At 43.2% G+C, this 22,275-nt stretch overlaps 1 protein-coding gene across 1 annotated transcript in view; it reads right to left on the bottom strand.

Moving 5' to 3' along the window:
- LOC139339148 (telomerase protein component 1-like) overlaps positions 1-22,275 on the bottom strand; it is a 34,312-nt gene that overhangs the window by 10,682 nt on the left and 1,355 nt on the right. Inside the window, exons 3-39 of the mRNA XM_070974631.1 lie at positions 21,978-22,169; positions 21,628-21,777; positions 20,692-20,856; positions 20,480-20,611; positions 20,092-20,163; positions 19,787-19,911; positions 18,955-19,112; positions 18,679-18,788; positions 18,326-18,404; positions 13,988-14,180; positions 13,621-13,879; positions 13,353-13,493; positions 13,145-13,213; positions 12,625-12,746; positions 12,401-12,466; positions 12,044-12,187; positions 11,644-11,935; positions 11,013-11,134; positions 10,710-10,823; positions 10,422-10,539; positions 8,786-8,974; positions 5,816-6,003; positions 5,571-5,709; positions 5,228-5,407; positions 5,050-5,142; positions 4,419-4,554; positions 4,105-4,264; positions 3,737-3,870; positions 3,552-3,640; positions 2,938-3,052; positions 2,593-2,803; positions 2,304-2,424; positions 1,843-1,967; positions 1,629-1,728; positions 1,236-1,391; positions 707-922; positions 488-544 (exon numbers count right to left, since the gene is read on the bottom strand). Coding sequence (XP_070830732.1) covers positions 488-544; positions 707-922; positions 1,236-1,391; positions 1,629-1,728; positions 1,843-1,967; positions 2,304-2,424; positions 2,593-2,803; positions 2,938-3,052; positions 3,552-3,640; positions 3,737-3,870; positions 4,105-4,264; positions 4,419-4,554; positions 5,050-5,142; positions 5,228-5,407; positions 5,571-5,709; positions 5,816-6,003; positions 8,786-8,974; positions 10,422-10,539; positions 10,710-10,823; positions 11,013-11,134; positions 11,644-11,935; positions 12,044-12,187; positions 12,401-12,466; positions 12,625-12,746; positions 13,145-13,213; positions 13,353-13,493; positions 13,621-13,879; positions 13,988-14,180; positions 18,326-18,404; positions 18,679-18,788; positions 18,955-19,112; positions 19,787-19,911; positions 20,092-20,163; positions 20,480-20,611; positions 20,692-20,856; positions 21,628-21,777; positions 21,978-22,169 — 5,232 coding nt within the window. The remainder of the gene's footprint in view (positions 1-487; positions 545-706; positions 923-1,235; positions 1,392-1,628; positions 1,729-1,842; positions 1,968-2,303; positions 2,425-2,592; positions 2,804-2,937; positions 3,053-3,551; positions 3,641-3,736; positions 3,871-4,104; positions 4,265-4,418; positions 4,555-5,049; positions 5,143-5,227; positions 5,408-5,570; positions 5,710-5,815; positions 6,004-8,785; positions 8,975-10,421; positions 10,540-10,709; positions 10,824-11,012; positions 11,135-11,643; positions 11,936-12,043; positions 12,188-12,400; positions 12,467-12,624; positions 12,747-13,144; positions 13,214-13,352; positions 13,494-13,620; positions 13,880-13,987; positions 14,181-18,325; positions 18,405-18,678; positions 18,789-18,954; positions 19,113-19,786; positions 19,912-20,091; positions 20,164-20,479; positions 20,612-20,691; positions 20,857-21,627; positions 21,778-21,977; positions 22,170-22,275) is intronic.

Here is a 22,275-nt window from a genome sequence, read left to right as displayed (position 1 = left end):
TAACGTCGAGCTTGGCTCTTGAGAAGCTGACCTATATTGTCAGAAAGAAGCCTTCTGAATTTTATGACATCTGGAAGTTGTTTCTAGAACTGTTGGAAGTTGGAGATACAGATGTGGCAATGGGAAATACATAACATTTAAGGTACTGACAAGAGTGTGCTTTTTATTTTTATTTTTCTCCCTTCTATTCCTTCCTTGTATTTACCTGTTGCTCAGTAATTTCACTAATTCCTTGATGTAATTTATTCTTCCTTTTTAAAAAAAATTATTTATTTCAACTGTATTAGTATTTTTTTTTCTCTTATTACTTTCATTACTGCCATATGTTCAAAGTGTTTGTTGTTGTTTGAACACAAAAAATAAATAAAGATATGTTTTAAAAAAAAACAAAAACAAAAAAAACACACAAAAAAACAGCAGGACATGATGAAGATAAGCTGAGCAGCTTGAAGGTAACATTTATACACAAGATAAATAAGGAGCTTACTTCATCACTTGTTAATGTGGAGACCAAACGTCCAAGTCCCGCCGACCACAGCTGGAGCTGTTTTACAGAAGGACAAGAAAATGATAATTAGTAATAATTAGGTGAGTAAAGCAGTAAATGTGCAGTAATTATATTATCATAATCCAGCCACTCTGGCCCGTGGAGCTAAGTTTAATTTCTCAGATCCTGGCTCATTGTATACAGGCAGCGATGCCTCACCGTGTGATCGGAGCCGGCGCTTAGCAGCATGCTGCCTTCTTTCAGGAAGGTGAGGGCCTCGGTGGCTCCAGAGTGAGCCTGGAAACATCCCACACAGGTGGAGGTGGGCACCGACCACACCCTGACCTCTCCAGTCACAGAACCAGAGCAGAGCATGGAGGAGGAGGAGGTGGAGAAGGAGAGACTGCGCACTGAGCTCTGGTGACCCAACAGAGGCTGGCGGAACAGACAAAGGAGAAATGGTGGTTGTATTTTTAAATAAAACCTGTCAAAACCTGGCTGCAAACATTACCCACAATGCAACTCAACCACCAAAATTCAGCTCAACATTCAGGTGTGTTATGCCAGTGGTGGCTAATGTAGCCTTGAGCTGCTAGCCTCATGTAAAGATGAGGAGTGGGCTGCACAGGTCTGGCTTTTCATCCTTTACAGTGTCAGAATTATTACTTTTATTTTGAAAGAGTGAACATGAAGCTGACTTTAGCTCCCTATTCCTGTGCGTCTTTGGCCTCTCCTCACAATAACTCACCGGAAGAGTTTCATTCTGGAGCCAGTTCCACACGATCACGTTCCCGTTCCAGCAACCAACAGCCAGCAGGTGATCCTCGGGGTGAAAGGTCACACAGTTCAAAGGGCTGGAGCTGGGCAGGGCCGCGACCTCGTGCCCTTTAGCCGAGGACCACACCTGACAGCAGAAGATCAGCACGATTTGGTCAGCACGAGTTGACTGTTTCAGTGATGTGTACAACTGAATAACAGCTGCAAAATTTATAGCAATGTATATTCAGATCCTCAATAACTGCAAAAATGTAGTTCCGACTCTTCCTGGGCGAAAAAATTATTTAAAATCCCACAGAATAAAAGGAGCAAGAAAAGGCAGAAACTCAAGCATCAGGAAACAATTCTGCACACAACGACTAACTTTCAGCATGGAGTCTAAAGACACAGTGGCAAGGTGCTTCCTGTCTGACGTGATATCACTCGCTGTTATCGCATTGGTGTGGGCATCAATAACAGCAGTCCTGCAAGGAGCACAAGTGAATTCAAACATCATTAATTTGTGCTACATCTGAGAAATCTGAAGATTTGTACACTCTGAGGCATTTTGTGAAGTGTCCCTCCAACCCTCCTCTGACCTGCAGCCATTCTCGATGTCCCAGATCTCTATCCGTCCATCAAAGGAGGTGGTAGCAAGATGTCCATCCTTAAGAAAGACACCGCTCGAGATGCCGTCACAGCTGCTCACCAGCGATTTCACTTCCTGTTCACAGCCACAAGAGCGTTGATATTAGACTTTTTTTCCAATGTCAAAACTGAAGAGTAATTTGAACGTTGTGTAGACTTAAATCCTGGTTTCTATTCTGTTTTCTATGAGTGTGCATGTGCAGAAAAAAAGACTAGACAAGGAAAGTATGGCTGTGAGCGCAGTGCTGCAGCACAGAAGGAAACATGAGGTCGGGGTAGAGGAGCACTCTGATTACCGAGCTGCTGCATTTACAAACGGTCACTACGGTCTGTGTACAGTAAACATGTCGCAGATTTTCTGTGTGACACAACGAGAAGAAAAGTACATATATGCTGGAAAATTTGTGCATACCTGTCCAGTCTGCATGTTGATGAAATACAGTGTTCCCTGTCCAGTGCCAACCACCATCAGCTTTTCATCCAAGCTCACAACCAAACAGGTCGGCTCAGAGGTGAAGGTCGACACCAGCTTGCTGCAACGAAACACACAAGGCCATTAACACGTTACTATCTACCAATATTAAGATAAAAAGGCAAAAAATAAATAAGGCTCTCCAAAGTCAGCCTCAGTCCCAAAGAGTGGATTTGGGAAGAACTTCTAACACACTTCTTCTAAACCACTTTGCAGACAACCTGCTTACCTGGTCTCCTGAAGGGGCTGATTGTAAGTGTTTCGCACTTCAACTACCCGAGCCTCTCCTTCTGCCACCAGGTCTTGTGCCCAGGTGTGAGCAGAGGTCCAAGGAGGCTCGTTGAGGGCTTGCTGAATGAAAAGAACCGGCCAGGAAGAGAGCAGGAGAGCGTGACGCTGCAGGAAACTCTGGCAGTCCTTGAGATCAGCATGGAAGCCAACTGAGAGCACAAGGAGAAAGGTGTATGAAGAAGGAATAAAACACAGTTTGTGGGAATTTGTTTGAGAGGAAACATGTGAAGGATTAAAGGAAGAACCATCTAAACAATGACAAGCTATTGTTGTGCATGCTCACCATACAAGCTGTAGGTCTCCAGGAGCTGGTGCAGGAGGCCGTGGCGCACATTAGCATACAGGAAGTAGTAGTTGGAGAGCAGGGACTGAAGCGCCTCCTGTTGGCCACTCTGACTCTGAACAAAGCCAAATAAAGGAGTTGAAGTCTAAAGTAAACATCATGAATAACTGTGGTTCTCTGGAGGATTCCTTCAACGAGGATGTAAGAGAAGCATTTCATATGGCACTAAGCAATATTCAAACACATTCAAGAGCTTGACAAACATGTTTTAATGTGATTATATTGAAAGGAAAATTTTCCAATTCTGTCTGTGATGACGGATGTGTAGGACATGATAAGGAACCAGAAAGTGAGAGTAGGTAGGCGAGATTTAATTAAAACTTCAGTGGAGTCGTACCTGATGAAGGCCGAGGAAACTGAACCTTTGATTAAATAAAGCGAGTACACGTGAAGGTCAGTGTGCAGCTGATTGCTTCTCTATTGCAAAGTTTTTTAAGAACTGACAAATGAGAGTTTATTGGTGAATTTATATACTTTGTACCTCAAAGTAACAAAGTACTGTTGCTCATTTTGTGCCGCTTTTATATGATGTGCGATGACGGGAGATAACTGACCAGGTTGGAGGGAAGGTGCTTGACAGAGTTGGCCTCACAGTGAAGGAAGGTATCTGTGCCCCGCTGGTCAGCAAGGGCCCACAGATGAGCTATATGAAGAGACAGCACAGTGATACTAGTTAAAATATATATACGGTGACCAAGACTTACTTAGGTTGTATTGAAAGAGACTGTGTGTACTTTACCTGCCAGTACAAGGTGAGCTCTGGTTCTGTCACTTTCTGTTGGAAGGAGGAAGTCCTCAAAGGCCTTCCTCACCTCTGGATTGGTTAGAACTAGTAAGTCGTCAGTGTTGTGGCAATGAGACAGACCAATCAGGCTGCAGAAAAGGATCCAATTAGGTTAAATAACACTTCCTCCTTTAGGATTATTGTCCATAATTTTACATTAAATCTAAACAGGATGTTTTCTCCATACTGTGTATCCTTCAAACATGGAGGAAATCTAAAAGCACACCATCAGTATGGAGCCTTTTGGTCAAAATGGTCAAATATTGAGGATTAAGTGTATTCATCTAGGTGCAACAATACTGGGATTTTTCCAATTTCAATACCTTTTTAAACTCTGAACTATACGAGTGAAAGCTGCCATGGGAATGCGTGCTTCTGGCTTCCTGGACAGACACAGTACTTCCTGCCATGTGACCTGAGCGTCCCTTGAGGAGAGGTCACTGCACGTGTTCAGTACAGAGTACAAGTCTCTCTCCCGCATGCCTGTCGACCAAGAGGAGAGAATATTGAGACGACCGAAGACGATGTCGTTTGATAACATCCCTTTCCCCTCTGTGTTGCATTAGCTGTATATTTACCATATCTAGCCCTTTAGAAAATTTAACAACAATGCTAAAACTTATATAAAACCTCTTACCCGTGGTGCTGACAGTGAGTGCTGCCAGGGCCCAGCGGAGTCCCAGCATACCTCTGTACTGTGAGCAGAGTTTGTTCAGGCTGTATTGCACCAACTGGCCCAGAGAATGAGGCAGCTCCTGGAGGCTCTCCTTCAACTAAGACAAGAGGACATTAAAATCCTTGCTTCTATCAAGATGTTGATAGTCATGTGCATGCACCAGTTAAACTGGCAGCAGGGTGGTCAAATATTTCAATGAAATGATCAAGATTAGCACCATTTGCCAGCATCTTTTTTGTCAAAATGTGTCCAATAGTTTGGTTTGTGATCAAACACCTGCAAAACTGAGGCATTCCCATCAGCCTCAGCTATGCTTTGCGTATAGTCCTAAATGGGTAATGTCAGCATGCTAACAGGCTATACCTGCTAAACATCATCATACAACCCTGACTCAAAAAACGTTGGGACGCTGTGTAACAGAATGCAATCATTTTCTAATTAACTGGGCTATGCTATCATCATCATGAGTGTGTTAACATGCTAATATGAGCATGGATCCTTGTCAGCATCCACCCAACACAAAGCACTGCTGCAGCTGACACTGGAAAAACCACCATCATTGTGGAAGTGACTGGAAAAAGTGATATTAAACCTTGTCAAAGGTTGCGAAGTTCCTCAGGTCCTCACAGGCCAGGTGCAGGTACAGAGGACTCACTGCTCCCTTATTCATTATCAGCGTCTGGAGCTGGAGAAGCAGACAGTATAGTTTTAGGATAAAAGACGAATTCAACACCGTGATGAATACAGAGCAAAACACAAATAAGAAGAACCTGGTTGTTGAACGCAGAGTCGCTGAGTTTCTTCCCAAACTCGTCGAGTCCCTTCTGAACTATCTCCTTCCGGTCCAGCATGGTGAGCTGTCCCAGGGAAAACAGGACAGTGCTCCTCTTCTTGGCCAAGGTTTGTAACAGCGGTGCTTTGGATGTGACGCTCAATACCAAACAAACACCCTGGCAAGAAAAAGAGAATCTCAGTTTTACTGTTGCAGAGAAATCCCTAAAAATTCAACCGTAATACACAAAATTTTAACCAAATTTTTGTCCTGCATCCAAACCATGCTGTGGACCTCACCTCAGGTGTGTTTTCCCTCAGTTTTCTATGCAGGTAACTCACCTGTGGAAGCTGCTCTGGTATCCAGTCACAGCTGAGCTGACCTCTGCCATCTTGGACAAGATCTACCCCATCAACCAGCAGCACCAGAGGCTTTTTCTTCACGTCGCTCAAACTGGAGTGAAACTCTAACAGCAAATCTCTGTGATCACAAGTAATTACAGGAAAGGGAATCACGACTGAGTGTACAGATAAAATGACGTTCCTGTAAATCTGAACCACTGTAAGGATTCAAACTCAAACGCTACTTGTAAGAATGGGGAAGAGGCGATTCCTCCTCAGTATCTTTCATCTTCCTCAGCCACTGAACAAGGCATCGAAGCAGGTTTTCCACAGAGCGTGCTGATTGGCTGGCAGCTGTAGAGTAAGAGATGACATCACAGACGAGGTTTGTCTTGGATTTAACTTCAGTCCTGAGCGCGTCTGCAAGAGCGGCCTGTATGGAGAGAGATAAATATGTTTCCCACTCGCTCATGTTTTACACACTTTCTTGTGCAAAAGTGCTAAAACGTTTCTGCTTCCAGCTTCTCCAATGTGAGGATTTGCTATTTTCTTGGTTTAATATCGTCGTAAATTGTCAGCAATGCCGGACCACAAGAATTAATGTATATTATGTTTACAACCATTTGATGTGCTATTACTATGTATCACTACTAGGGTACATGTAAGCACTACTGCTGAGTCAAATAAACAGTTAAATGCAGGTGAATGTTACCAGTTAGTGAATTTGAATTTATCTCCCCAGTGTTTGATATGTTTTGCTCCAGATAAGATATAATTGGTACACACAAAATCTCCTTTTCCATCATTAAACAAACCAAGAATGTATAAATTTATTTTTTACTTCCAAAGTAAAAAGAGAAACAATTCATTTTCACAGCTTCCAAGAGTACCAAGTGCTTCTTCTGTCTAGCTAATTGTTTGGAACAACATATTTATATTTCCATACTCAAATTTAAAAAACAAACAAACAAAAACAGCAAATACATACACATGATGAAACCAACAAACACATTTTGTTTAAAAAAAACAATCAAACCTTGGCTTAAAGCCCAAAGTGCTTCTGTTAGCTAACATTTATATTAACAACCTTAAATGACAATGAAAACACAGCAAATCCTCATATTTAAGACTATCAAAGCAACAAAAAATTGTCACTTTGTCTAAAGAAAATAACTGAAACCATTAGGCTTTAAGCCAAAAGTGCTTCTCTAAGCAAACATTAAATATTTTGATCAGTTCCCTTGGTTTGGAAAAGCAGGCAAGGGAAGCAAAATAAAGCACCTGCCTCACTGTATCCACTTAGCCAAGACGTCTTCTCATACCAGCTCCGTGAAAAAGAGCGGGTAAATCTCCTCCCTGTCTTCGGACTGTTGTCTAATTAAGACTCTAATTAAGACCATTTTCTCCTTTTTTGGCTCTCTCTGTGACTAGCTAATAATCTTATTTGCTAATTACTCCAACACTCTGCGCTCAACTAGCTTGGCGGTTTTAATTACAGGCTTGCGAGTGAACAACTGTATAACTTACAATTATTACAAAACTCAGCCGCACGAGTGCTGACGAGGACCAGAGGGCGGGAGCATATAACACCTGTTTTAAAATCGCTGCATTGGCTCCCCGTGCGCTTCAGGATCGATTTTAAGGTTCTTTTACTAGTTTTTAAGTGTCTTAACGATCTTGGGCCTTCTTATTTATCTGCATTACTTTTACCGTATCAACCCTTCCGGACCCTGAGGTCCTCCGGTGCAGGCCTTTTAACGATACCACAAATTAGAACTAGAACACACGGGGAGGCGGCTTTCAGTTATTATGGCCCCCGATTGTGGAACAGCCTGCCGGAGAGCCTCAGGGCCGCAGAGAATGTTGATGTTTTTAAAAAGAGGCTCAAGACCCATCTTTTTAATCAGGCTTTTAACTGACTCATTTAGCTATTTATAATTTCTTAAGATGACCTTTATTCTTACATTTCCTAATATTATATATATATATATATATTTTTTTTATTGTGTTACCTCAATGTTTTATTTCAATTGTTTTAGTCATTACTTATGGTCTATTTGATACATTCTATTGTTTTATTCTCAGTTTTAGCTTCTATACCTTTTATCTTATTTTACTGTTCTAGCCCCTCATTTTCCAGTGTTTCCTCCTGGGGGCCTACCACACCGGGATTTGATTCTGGTTCACCGATGGGGGTGCTGTTCCGTGGATGGCCCTGGCCCAGGTAGCTAGAGAGCTTTACACCTTGGTGTGGAGCCTCCTGCCTGCCTGGGCTGGGGTGGTCCCTGTGTCAGCGCCCCCGCAGTCATGGACCATGATTCCTCTCGGTGTGCATGGCCCCCAAAGGTAGCTTCTTCCTCACCTCGGTTCTCGGTGCCCAGCCATGTCTCCTCAGCGACAGTTAGTGTATGTATGTGGGTGTGTGTAAGTTTGTGTGTGTGGGTATGTATGTTTGTCCATGTATGTGCGTGACTGTATGTAATTGTGTATCTCTGTGTATATTTGGGGGGGTGGGAGGTTTGGGGTCACAGTGTTCTATAATGTTGTTGTTTTTAACCCCTGTGAGGCACTTTGTATTACTATAAAGTATGAGAAGTGCCATATAAATAAAGTTGATTTGATTTGGTTTGAACAAACCGCTCGCTCGCTGCTGCCACCCCATGGCCAGTGGTGTGTATAGCGATCAGAGGGAGACAGCAGGGTGCGGTCAGGCTGCGCCCCGCTGTCTCCTATCTCTTGTATCGAAGAGGAACAAACTGCGCATGTCAAAGTTATAACGAGAGTCAATGGGGAAAGATGTGTGTGCCCGTGGCCCGTTATATGTCAGCTATTAGTAACTGTAGACAATGTAGGACAGTTCTAATCTGACTATTTAGTGCAGATTTTACATTTTAGTAACTCACTTCAGACTATATTATTCATTTTGCCTTTTTAAAACAGAGAGTATACATGTAAAAGTCATTTTAAAAAACGTTTTATTAAAGGAAGGGCTGTGTGATTCTACATGAAGTGAGACAGAGGGGGCGGCGCCCTAGCGCCCTCTATCGGCCAGCCGCCCCTGTTGGTCTCTAAATAAGACATTTTAAGATGTCATCTGAGAAACTGAAACAAGTAGTTTTTAAGAATTTATTGTTCCTAGAGCAAATGACTAATCAATTAAAGCAGAAAACTACTGGCACATTAATTAATGTAATGATAATAAAATAGAAATTTACCATGAAGACTGTTTTTCCCTCTCCAGGTCCGCCCTCCACCACCATCATCCCTCCTTTGATCTGGCTCTGCTCCACAATCGCAACCGCCCCGGCCATCACCTTTGCCCTGCCGAAGAACTGCCTCTGCAGCGCCCCCTGCTGCACCTCCTGCTCAGTCACGTTAGACACATCCTCGGCCTCCTTGTCCTCCTTCAGCGTGGAGAATGAAGTGGTGTTCATTAGTAATCTACTGTTAGTCAGCTGTGTCGGCATTTTTTGTCATTTTAGTGGTTTCAAGCAGTGGTGGAAAGTAACTACATTTACTCAAGCGCAGTAGAATTCTGAGTATTTCTATTAGAGTTGGGCGGTAGCCAAATTTTGATACCGTCAAACCATCCCCACATTTTCCCGGGGTACACGGTATTACTGTGACTAATTAAAAATCACTTTGCAGGGCAGCGTGACATGCGCGCAGTTCAGACGGTCAATGCTCACGCGAAGAAGCACCAATCCTAACTTGTAGCAAACCAGAATGACGGGGAGAAACTCTGCTAAAAGCCTCTCCCAAACATTGCCACCCAAACAAAACATAATTCATACCCCAAGAAATTATATGCGCATGTAACGAAAACACGAAAATAGCGCACGTCAACGGTACTGAATCTGCTGATTTCACCACCTGTCTTACCTTTGCTGTTTTGTGGTCAAAAGTTATATTCCAGCCTGAAAAAAAACGCTGCTAATGTCTCCCCCTATTACTCTGTGTTAGTTTGAGATCAATCACGAAGGTCCTGCTTGTTTACATTAAGAGGAGGAGGTTCCTAGAGTGGAGGGAGCGCTCTTCATGCAATAACCTATCTCTGGGCTTACTTCCTTCTGGATCGTCATTGGTGTTTCTATGGTGAATTTGGGCGGGTCGCTGAGCTATTGACCGGCGTAACCACGCAGTTAGTTTCACCGCTCCGTCTCATGAATGAGCAGAGCGCACACAGAGGACTTTGCTGAGCAGCCCGAAGTCTTATTTCACTGTTTTATTTGCATTTCGTCCTTTTATGAGAGCTAAGAACAATAGCAAGCAGAAAAAAGGCTGAAAAAGTGTTTTCAACAGAGGAGTTTCTCCGTATGCTTGGACGAGATAACTATACTCTGCCCAGATGCGCCTAAATGAGCGCCTGGACATACCTATGTTCAAACATCTGTAAAACTGCTCAGGTTCATTTTTTAGCATGTACTTTTGCACAGTCACCTTTTTCTCAAGTAAAAATTCAACCAGATACATTGAATGGGGTGGATTTCATTTTTGTTATGACGATGCTCAAATTATGTTAGACGCCAATAGACCTATATGCGCAGCATTTTTTTTTTTTAATGACGGTAATGAAACTGATACTGTTGCTATTTTAGATACTGTGGGATATATTATTACCGGATTATCACCCAACCCTAATTTCTATTCTAGGTTAACTGCCATATCTAAACTTCTACTATACTCAAATACTGTATAAATATAATATCGATATCAATCAAATACCTTTATACTTTCATGCTTTTGAATTTTGAATGCAGGACTTTAACTTGTAAAGGAGTATTTTTGAAGTGTAGTATTGCGATGTTTTCTTCAGTACATGATTTCCATACTTCCTCCACCACAACTAACCTCCACAAACTGCTTTTCTATAGCCGTCCACAGGTCGACCAGCACGGCTTTGCCAAAGTCCTCCAGGTTTTTCAGGTATGGCTTCCCGTCCACAACGCCTCCCCAGGCACACGAGTAACTGTGGCAGAAACACAGACAAGAAGCCTCAGCTAAGTCACTTAGTCACATATGAGCAAAAGAAAAAAGCTAGATTCATGCCTGCAGTCTGAAAACAGACTAAAGGTGTAGTGAACTGCTGTTTTAGTGCCACAGCTTCAGTGAAGGAGAATCATGACCACGAGGACTCACTTTTCAGTGACCTTGACTTCACTGGTCCGGATCATTGTCTTCAGAGAGGCCATTTTAGACTCAGCCTCCTTTGATTCAGCAGCAAAGTCGGACTTCCAAGACACTGGAACTGATCTGAGGAGGACAGTGAAATGAAAACTTCAAATACCAGCAAACTGTTTGTATTGTCAACTTATGGAATCACAAATACTGTACAAAAACCTCATCTCAACATAATGGGACGAATCTGAAGGAGTTAGTCATATATTTAAATGACTCGTTCATTTAAACTTAAAATGCATAAGAGAAAACTTCATGGCGTACTTGATGATGTTTGGGTCTCTGAAGTAGCAGAACATTCGCTGGTGGGCTGTGTCGGGGTAAAGAGCCTGGAACTGACGGATCTCCAGCTCGGTGATGGACAGGCCCGCCGGCGCCGAGGCAAGCTGCACACAAATCATACTTCTGTCAGTACTCTGAAGAATATTTCAAATTCAAACATATTTTTATTCATCATTTCTCTTTAAGGTATCAAAGGCAGTTTGAATTGATCATAAAATCACCTAAATACCTGTTCACCATCAACAGTGATGGAACTTCACCAGTCGCTGACCTTTCTACCTTTAAATGACGATTGTTCCTACTCGTACTTGTATTTCCCCTCATTTTCAACTGATCTATGATGCAACAGCTAACTAGTTTCACAAAGCATTTCAGTGACAAAGACCTGCATTAAAATAATTACATTCAACAAACTTGAATGCTGATGGTCGCAGGTTGAGATCTGTAAATATCAGATTATTAAATGTCCCTTTAGGATTGCGATCAATTCATTTTTCTTTAGTTAATCATCTTGAATAAAGCGTCAGTACTTCATTTATATATCTAAGCAGCAGTGAGTACATTGTGTACACAGCTCTACTTATTAATTCTGCTTCATGGTGTCAAGTCTTACCCAGCTGTGCTGCGGCAGGTCAGGGAGGGCAGGTTTGGGAGTCACCAGGCCGTACCTCTCCCCAAGGATTCCTACCAACATCTGGCTGCGACACACCTCTGACAGACACAGCTCGGCGGCCCGCCCCGACTCCTCCTCCGTCACACCCCAACGCAGCTCCACCTCCTGCAGGTAGAGGCAGTGTGATGCAGCGCGACGCCGCAGCTCCGGGAACACGCTCTGCACCAGGATGTCGCGCTCGGCGTGCATGTCTCTGAAGGTGGAGGAGATGAACACACGTATGCCTCGCCACCTGAGGGCAGAGAAAGGCGCTGAGGAAAAGGCAGGAAAAAGTACACTTGGACAGCAGATCTTCAAGTTATAAGACTGCCCAGAACTGCTTCTTTGACATGAAAATTACCTTAACTTAGGACTGGCTGGTATTGGCTCAACATTGCTGGTGACCTGAGGGGCTTTGGCTCCCTCTGGTGGTGGGATGTTGTACAGTTTGTCTAAGTGCTCCACGTGGTCCAGCAGCCTGGATGATCCTCGTTCTGCCACAAACCTGATACACAGTCAAAGAAATAGTTCCAGATTGTGGGATATATACGGATACAAGCATGCAAATAAGCACATTTCCCAAAATGTTGAATTCTTTGAAACAATAAATGAGTAAGTTCCTCCAATTATCAATACAGCATATCATAAACAGAAAGCCAAGGTTTGTTTTCAAGACTTTTCTTACATTTCTACAACTCATTAAAATCTGTTTTTTTACCTCAGCATTTGCTCACTGAAGCCTGCCAGTTGCACATGGTTGCTGTCGGGGAGATACTCTGGCTCTCTGTGAGACAACAACACAAGCATTCAGGATAATTTAGAAACAAGAAGGGAAACAGAAACCAGCTATGTGCCTGTCTATGCTGAAAGAGTGTTGTGTTTAATGTTTAAGTATGTCAGTCACTGTGACTGGTGGTCCACTGCAGTGGAGTGAAGCATTACCGCTCATACAGGAAGATATACACAACGAGGACTTTGTTGTCGATGTTCTGCCTGTAGTTTCTGATGACCCACTCGACATCATTAGGAATCCAGGAGTCACTCAACACGATGATGTTGTCCACCTGAGATACAAAAGCATATGAGGTCAAGGACTCATTTGTCTGCTGAATGTGCATGACTGAACTGCAAGCCAGTTCCATTTGGAGCTTCAAATCTATTAAAATTGCTTTTAAAAAACTCAAGCAGTGCCTCCTTAATACCACTTAGAATTCATGGCTAACTCTAAAACTTCTAAACATACTTGGTGCTTCTTTTTAGGCACTTTCACCACAGATTCTTCGAGGTATTTAACATGCATTTTGTAAGCATTTATCATACAAAATGATGGCATAACTATATTATTTTAGTTGAAGAATAACTTTTCCCTGAAAGCCTTTGATCTCACTCTGTTATAATCACAAAACTAAGCATAATCAGCCAAGCGTAACAACATAAACTACATAAGTACAAATAAACTCACCTTGTTTTTCTTGGGGAACAACACTGTGGAGAGGAAATTTTTGTCTTCATATGACATGTGGTTACTTGCCTGTGAAAGAGAAGGATTCATTACTAAAGGAAAAAACAAACCCCCTTAAAATCACACTTCTCCTGTTATTCTACAACATAGAAATATAATTCAGTAGGACAAAGCCTTCAATTCTGTGTAATCGCTGAAAAGCCCTGACCTTTACTTGCTTCATCACTGTCCGGACGTTATCCAAGAGAACATCAGACTCCAGCTTGATTTCTTGACTGTGATAGAAGAGCTGAAAGTCCTCCGCACTGCTGCCAATCATCAGAGAGAGCAAAGCTGCCACCTCCATCGACTGAGAGCGTGTAAAAATGGGGAGAGGAGAGTTAAAAGCAATGCAGTAAAATAGCCCTTTTTAAAGTGACTCAGACAACTCTGATGCCCTTTGCGTTATTGCTAATCAGAAGAAAGCAGGCCCATACGGAAGGAGCGAGCTTTTTATCCTCATCCTTCTTCTTTTGTCTCCTCCTGGACTCCTCGCCTTCCTCCTTATTTTTTTGATTGGGTTCTGGTGGCAGGCAGAAGTCCTGGTCCAGGCACCAGTAGGTCTTTATGGTTCTGGAGAGCAGGATGACAGTGCGTCCAGGAAGCGGGGGAATGTTGTACCGACAGGATATCTGCACCGCCGTCTCCAGGGCTTTGCGGTAGCGGTCCAACAGAGCGACAGTGTACTGCCTCTGACTGAATGTACAGACACAGAAACACTTATCTATATAACTCAGTATACTTCATACTAGCACACACCGCGTTTATCTAAAATGTAGTAAATCTGAAGAATATCAGACATACTTGGCCTTTATGAGCTCGGCCTTCTTCATTCGGTATAGTCGATAGACAAATGGCACCCCGAGTGCCACCCTGATCCTTTTCCTTGGAGCGTCATCCCACTCCAGACGTCTGAAGCGCCTGCTCTTGGGAATCTTCTTCAGGATGTCCTTCAGGATGTCTTTAACAGGGGGGAGCGCTTGTTCTGGTGCTGAGGCTGAAGGACAGAGGAGCAAAGAGGAGGTACTGACAAGGTTTGGCTGAAATGTTCACATGTCTACATAGTTTGGTTTCATATTGAAAGCTGGTCAATCATACGAAACACTGCCAACATTAAAGGAGGCTGGCGTCATTCTACATTTTTCATATCGTCAATAAATCCCAAGAAAGGACTAAAAACCAACAACGTCTCTCAATGACTTTTGACTCTCCTTCTCTGACTGTGGTGCTGAGATTCAAGCCCACTTCATTTTATTTTATACTTTTGAATTTTTTGTTCTTCATTAAGAAACGGAGAGATATATAAAAATTATTTTGATTTCATGAAAGTTGACCACCCGATTACACCGGTCATCTACACGTTGCCAAAGATCCATAAAGACAATCAGACACCTCCAGGGAGGCCAATTATTGCAGGGATTGGATCTCTAGCAGAGAAGATCTCCACCTTTATAGACTCTTTGTTAAAACCACGTCTCTCACATCTGCTCTCCCTTCATTTGTTAAAGACTCTATGGACATGATTAAGGCGTTAAAAGAAGTAAAATTACCATCCGATGACATTATGTTGGCTACTTTCCATGTGGAGTCCCTATATACCAACATACCACATGATGGAGGCATCAAGGCGGTTGATTTCTTTTTGAGGGACAAACATTCTAACATGATTCTCAGTGTTGACTGTAGTAAGAGATTAACTGAAATTGTGCTTACAAAGAACTTTTTTATGTTTAAAAATCACTTCTTACAGATTAAAGGCACTGCAATGGGTAGCACTATGGCACCCAAATACACTAATTTATTTGTGGGCCTTTTTGAGAAAATGTTTGTACTGAATCCTGATGTGAACCCCTCTTTTCACAAGATCTTAATGTGGCGTAGATATATTGATGATATTTTTCTTCTATGGTTGGGTACATCGAGTGAACTTTCTGACTTTCAAGTACATTTGAATGATAAAAGTGAGCACCTTAGGTTCATTGGAGATTTTAATTGCAATGAAATCAGCTTTTTAGATCTTCCATCCATCCATCCATCCATCCATTTTCTCCTTCTTCATCCGGGGTCGGGTCGCGGGGGGAGCAGTCTGAACAGGGATGGCCAAACTTCCCTCTCCCCGGACACTTCCCCCAGCTCTTCCGGGGGGATCCCGAGGCGTTCCCAGGCCAGCCGAGTGACATAGTCACACCAGCGTGCCCTGGGTCTTCCCCGGGGCCTCCCCTCGGTGGGACATGCCTGGAACACCTCCTTAAGGAGGCGTCCAGGGGGCATCCGATAAAGATGCCCGAGCCACCTCAGCTGACTCCTCTCGATGTGGAGGAGCAGCAACTCTACTCTGAGCTCCTCGCGGGTGACAGAGCTCCTCACCCTGTCTCTAAGGGAGCACCCTGCCATTCTGCGGAAGAAACTCATTTCAGCTGCTTGTATCCGGGACCTTGTTCTTTCGGTCATGAGCCAAAGTTCATGACCATACGTGAGGGTAGGAACGTAGATTGACAGGTAAATCGAGAGCTTCGCCTTTCGGCTCAGCTCCTTCTTCACCACGACGGACTGGTACAGCGACCGCATTACTGTTGCTGCTGCACCGATCCGCCTGTCAATCTCACGCTCCATCCTTCCCTCACTCGTGAACAGGATCCCAAGATACTTAAACTCCACTTGAGGCAGGAACTCTCCCCCAACCTGAAGGGAGCAAGCCACCTTTTTCCGGTTGAGAACCATGGCCTCGGACTTGGAGGTGCTGACTCTCATCCCAGCTGCTTGACACTCGGCTGCGAACCGCCCCAGCGCATGCTGAGGGTCCTGGCTCGAAGGAGCCAACAAGACAACATCATCCGCGAAAAGCAGAGACGAAATCTGCCGGCTCCCGAAACGAACCCCCTCCGGCCCCTGGCTGCGCCTAGAAATTCTGTCCATAAAAATGAAGAACAGAACCGGTGACAAAGGGCAGCCCGGCCGGAGTCCAACATGCACCGGGAACAGGTCCGACTTACTGCCGGCAATGCGGACCAAGCTCCTGCTCCGGTTGTACAGGGACTGTACAGCCCTCAACAGAGGGCCTCCAACCCCATACTCCCGGAGCACCTCCCACAGAATGACACGAGGGACACGGTCAAATGCCTTCTCCAAGTCCACAAAGCACATGTGGACTGGTTGGGCAAACTCCCATGAACCCTCAAGCACCCTGTGGAGGGTATAGAGCTGGTCCAGTGTTCCAAGGGCAGGACGAAAACCGCATTGTTCCTCCTGAATTCGAGGTTCAACTATCGACCAGACCCTCCTCTCCAGCACCCTGGAATAGACTTTCCCAGGAAGCCTGAGGAGTGTGATCCCCCGATAGTTGGAACACACCCTCTGGTCCCCCTTTTTAAAAAGAGGGACCACCACCCCAGTCTTTAGATCTTCTGATCTCTAAAGATGGTGACACTTTAAAAACTGACTTATACAAAAAACCTACTGATAAAAACACAATTTTACACAGGAGAAGTTACCATCCCACTAGCTTAAAAAGAAGCATACCGATAAGTCAGTTTAACAGAGTACGGCGCATATGTGGCTCTGATCAAGATTATGCATCACAGTTGATGTGCCCAGTTGATTCAGCGCTTCAGACAAAGGGACTATGCTGTGTCCTAGATCCAATGCGCCTCTGATCGATTCAAAAATATGGATCAAGAAGAATGCCTGAGAAGAAAAAACAGGCCAGAATAGATAACAGACTTACCTGTATTTCACAAAATTCACCACTCAGCAGAGAATTTGAAACTATTGTGCGAAAACATTGGCCTATTTTGAGTTCTGATCCTACTCTGAAGGATGCGGCATTTAGACAGCCTCCTCGTTTCACCTATAAGCGCTCACCCAATATTTCTAATCTGATCGTCAGAGCAGACCAACCACCTGACAAGCCCCCGCAGTTTTTCCCTCCACTACCTGATGGAAATTACAGGTGTGCACACTACGCGCAATGCAATTTCACTCACAAGTGTAATACATATTGCCATCCGCACACAGGAAAGACGCTCAAAATTAAAGGGGTCATATCGTGTAACACTAAGAACGTGATTTACATGATAAAGTGTCCCTGCGGTCTTGCTTATATTGGTAAGACCACACGCTGCATAAAAACACGCATTGCAGAGCAAAGGAGCAGTATAAGATTAAATGACCAACAAAACCCAGTAGCGGCCCATTTTAATGCGTTGAAACATAATTTGTCTACCTTAAGATATATCGGAACTGAACATGTTTCCACTCCCAGACGTGGAGGAGACATAGATAACCTTCTCCTTAGAAGGGAGGCATTTTATATATATGCTAAATACCCTGTCTCCTAAGGTCTTCAATGTTCTCAAACCTCTCAAACCTTTTCTTTGATTGCTCATGCCTGATAAATCCCAAAGTTCACATCTGTTTTGATCTGTATTTGAGTGTATCAATTTGTATTGTGAGTTAAAAATCTTTTCTGTTTGCTGATTTGATATATATGTCTGATGATTCTTGTGGCTTTATGCCATGCATACAAGCCAGTACCTTCGGGCACAAGTTATGCCAACTGTCACCTTTCGGGTGTGCTGTCTGGACAGTTTGGATAGAAAAGTAAAATATTTTGCATATAAAAAAAAATGAAAACAGGTTCATAGGTTCAACCAGACTATACGATCACACTGTAAAGGATGATCTCAACGATGGGGCTGGAGCTGTACTGTATGTTTTCCACCACCGCCAACCACATTTCTGTGTTTATTTGGCAGCTGTGTGTGTGGACAAGTAAATGCTGTGAACCTGACCAATAAGTCGCCGTGTGATTCCTTCAATCCATCAACGTTGAAAAAGAGGGGTTACACCCTGATTGGGGCCATGTGATATAAGCTGACTCATTCATTGTTTCAATGCCTGATGAAGATCCCACGGGATCGAAACGTTGCCTCTTTAAGCAAATAAATTTTCTTGGATCATATACAGTGTGCAGACCACCTTTTTCTAATATCTGTTATATTTGTCTAGCACCTGTAGATTACTTGCATGGATGTGCGCACCTCGCTTCCCCTTCATTAAAAAACCCTCATCATGCTCAGACTCTCTGCCTGATACAACTTTCAGTCCACAGTGTTAGTGTAGCTTGATGAATATGAATCTCACCCAAATTCTGAAGCTGCATGACGACTTTGTAGGCAGCAAGGAATCTGAAGGGAAACTGTCGGCTCTGAATAACAGCTTTCTGTAAGCACATCACAAACACAAGAGAGCGCTTAACAACCTTCACCATCACAGTTCAATCACAAAAGAAACATGACGACACTTTAAGCTAAGCTACACATACTCACCACCAATATGCATGCTGCTAAGCAAATAGTTAATGGTGAATATGTGTACCTTAATATTTATGCTACCCAGCCAAGTGATGAACAGAAATATGATCTTCCTCTGATGAAAAAGCTGTACCAGCATTTTCAAACTAAGGTTTTAGTGCATGTTTTGCTGCTGGGTCACACCTTGTCGGTCAGCCTGCTGAGGATCTTCTTGTGATGAGCCTCACTGATGCCCTTCATGATCATGTTCCTCAGGTTCCTCAGCATGGCCATGAATGGAAGAGACTTATTGTCTGCCCAGGTGAGACAACATTCATTAATATGTGTGATCATGGACATGTTTGTGTAATTATAGGTGTGTTATATGTAAATCTAAGGATTGTTTGAGTTTCCCTGCATAAATGAAAGGAACAGCTTGACAGCTTTCACAAAATCTCTGTCTGCGTGTGCTCAGCAGACCTATGAGCTTCTCCCAGGTGGCGGCCTTGTTGCCCTCCAGACTGACCAGCCGTTCCCACGTCTCCGGCTCTTTGAGCTTCATTCGCTGGCCGGCTCGCTCCCTTTCCCACGTGCCCTTCAGTCCACTGCGGCTGAACGCCTTCAGGTCAGCGGGATACCTGGGACCAACACACACAGCACATTTTATAACAGGAGCAGAACAAGCCAAGAGATAGTCCAGAGGTCAGTTGCTTGCCTCTTCTGTAACAGAGAATCCAACCGAACCCTTTTCTCCTTATTCTCTCCTCCTCCGTCGACATTTTTGTCTTCACATAGCCGAAACAATAAATGAAAAAAATGCTGAAGGACAATAAATGCTCTGTTTCTTCTAAATGACATGCTTTAAATTGGTCAAAAAAGGGGCCTGTAAAAAGAGATTATAGCTCTTGTACAGGCAATTTCCCTAAAATTTGCATTTGTAAGATATTTTATGCAGTAGATACAATAATACCTGGATTATAACTCACTATAATGTAGCTGTAAGCATATATGAGGTCTTTATAGATGTTAATTTATGTAGTTGGCCAGAAATTTAACTCCTGACAGTATAATTTAACACATTTGTCATTACATTAAATATGTCTTCATAGGAGAAAATATTTATGATACTGTACATTAATAAACACTTAAAATGTCCTTAGATGTGTTTGTAACTACATCATGATGTGCTATGAACAAATAAATGGGGAGTTAAGGAGTAAACTGGATGACACACAGCAGGTGAATGTTGTTTATGGGACGGCTCTGCGTGAAAAATACTGAAGAGCAACTAAATTGTGTTTGTGTGGCTTACTTTCTTCCCAGGATGGCCATAACGTGTTCAGCCGGTTCTTTAATGTGAAGCCTCCTGATCATCTTCTTCATGCTGAACTCACTCTGCTTTTTATCCACCACCACTCTCTTGTCCTCCAACTGCAACTGCGCGCACACGCACGCGCACGCGCACACACACACACACACACACACACACACACACATAAACAAGTCTGCTTAAGAAAAAGTGCAATGAATATAAAATATCGAAATTTCATATTTCATATATTTCATATAATATTTGAACTTAATGACATGAGAGAAAATTACTGTGCATTCACTTACAAACTTGGTCAGTATGGATGCATCTGATCTGAGCAAGTTGGCCCACTTTTTCAGCAGCTGACTGTTTATTTTCTGGAAAGAAAGAAAGTGTAAACAGATCAAAGCATGGAGCGATCAACAAACAGCCCAGTGCTCATTTCAAGAAATGAGTTTGTTGTACTGAAATAGAAACCGCACAAAGTTTCGGTGCTTTTTCAGTCGAGGCGGTTAACAGTGTGTGGGTTTTGTTTTTACCACAGTGGAAATAATAAGGCGAGAGTCACTCTGATCTAATACTCTAATACCGACAAAGAGTTTTCTGTCTGTTAACAACAGGACTGTAATATTTCAGATTGTTTTGTCTAAACTGTCTAAACTTTAACACTAAACCAAATACCTGCTCCCCTACCTTGCGCCTGTTGCAGCTGTGTTTGCAGCGGTGTTTGCGTGTGTTGTATTTTGCCAGCTGATACTCGTTGAACTGCTTGAACTTGTCAGCCATTGCCTTCTTCAGGCACATTGGCAGGGAGTGGCTGAAACACTTGAAACAGAAAAAACACGGTTAAGACTGGACAGATACATCCAGACTCCACCGGGCAGCAGATGTTCGCAGAGACTTACTGTGCTATAGATTCTGACGACTTCCAGCCAATCAGAGGGCAGCTGCACAGCGGTGCAGAAGTATCTGCGGACATGTGGTTTGGTGGAGGGCTGGTTGGCAGCCAGCGCCAGTAAAAAGTTTGCTGTGATGCGGATGTTCAACTGCTGTCGAGTGTAAACTGCCACCTGAATGGTAAAGAAAAGAACAAACACACTGTTTGTTACTGACAGAAATCATGTCATAACGTGTACTGTCTGTGTGCTTTGATTATTTTTGCCAACTAAAGATGGTCATGTTTCAGTAACTGATCAGAAAATGAATTGTACTCTGGCAAAAAAGAAGCCAATACAGCTATCAGCTGTGTTCAGAGAACATCATCTTATTGTGAATGAGTGGGTAAAAAAGGCACATCACATGATGGATAAAACATGTTGCAAATGAAAAAATAAAGTGAAAACTTGGTTCTTCATGACAATACAGATCAAAAACTGACAGTTAACCACCTAATAATTATACTGGAAGCTCTGTGGCAACGCAGAGGCACATCACACTGATGTTTTCTGCATTAAACCAAAACTTTTCTCCACAATTTCAGATGTAAAAAGACATTGTGGTACATGGCATTCCTAACAACTGTGCTCTGATGGACCTCAGAAACACTGAGGAGGCTTTACATGGAGACACCTCACAAAGAGCAGAAAAGCTCCAGTATAACAAGAAACTGGTGTAAAACTTGTGACTCAGGAAAGAGCAATGATTTAATGATCTGGATTGTTCTTCTTGATCGGTTGACTGTGATAACAGCATGATGAAGTCGCAGTTGGGTTGAAACAGTCCACAAACCATTTTAAAGTTAAAATGAAAGTTAAGGAGCTACAGACCAGTTTGGAATACAAATGCCTTCAGATATCAACCCCGGCACACACCAAGCCACCCACACAGACCTACATACACACCTTGAGAAGAAACTGTGGGTCATGGACAGAAATGTCCTTTGCCAGGTTTGTGATCCTGGTCCAAACGCTGTTCTCTGAGTCCCAGTCCTTCTCGCCTGGAGGTGTGTTCTTATTGACCAGGGAGCAACACACGGCGTTAAGCAGGAGATACTGAGGAACAGACAGAAAGACAATTAAGTTCACAGCTCAGAGGACTTCAGGTCATTTCAACCAACATGTAAAATAAGCACGCAGGAAAATAATTTGGTAGCATTGCTGCAAAGACATGCTAAACTTGCAAAGACAGGACCAAAAACAGAGGACATTTCTCTGACGTACACACAGCACACAGTATAAAATATTTTTCCCACCTTTTTCTCTTTCAGCTCCTCTTCAATCTTATCGTCAACCTCAGTGAATTCCTCCAGTCTGACCACCACAGCTTGCTCGAGTTCCTGGCTGTCCAACTCTGTTTTCAGGCCAGCTAATTCCATGGCTGCCCCAGCATCCTCCTCCTCCTCCTCCTCTTCTTCAGACGAACCATCATCTTCCTCAGAAAGCGTCTGATGCAGAGGAAATGACATTAAAACGGTAATGCCGCAAAATGGGATGCACTAAAAATAATGCTTGTCAAATAAGAGTGTATTAGCAGCCAAAGTAACAGAACAT

Source organism: Chaetodon trifascialis, chromosome 11 (genome assembly GCF_039877785.1).
Source record: "Chaetodon trifascialis isolate fChaTrf1 chromosome 11, fChaTrf1.hap1, whole genome shotgun sequence".
Lineage (NCBI taxonomy): Eukaryota > Metazoa > Chordata > Actinopteri > Chaetodontiformes > Chaetodontidae > Chaetodon > Chaetodon trifascialis.
This window is presented reverse-complemented; position numbering and strand designations above follow the sequence as displayed.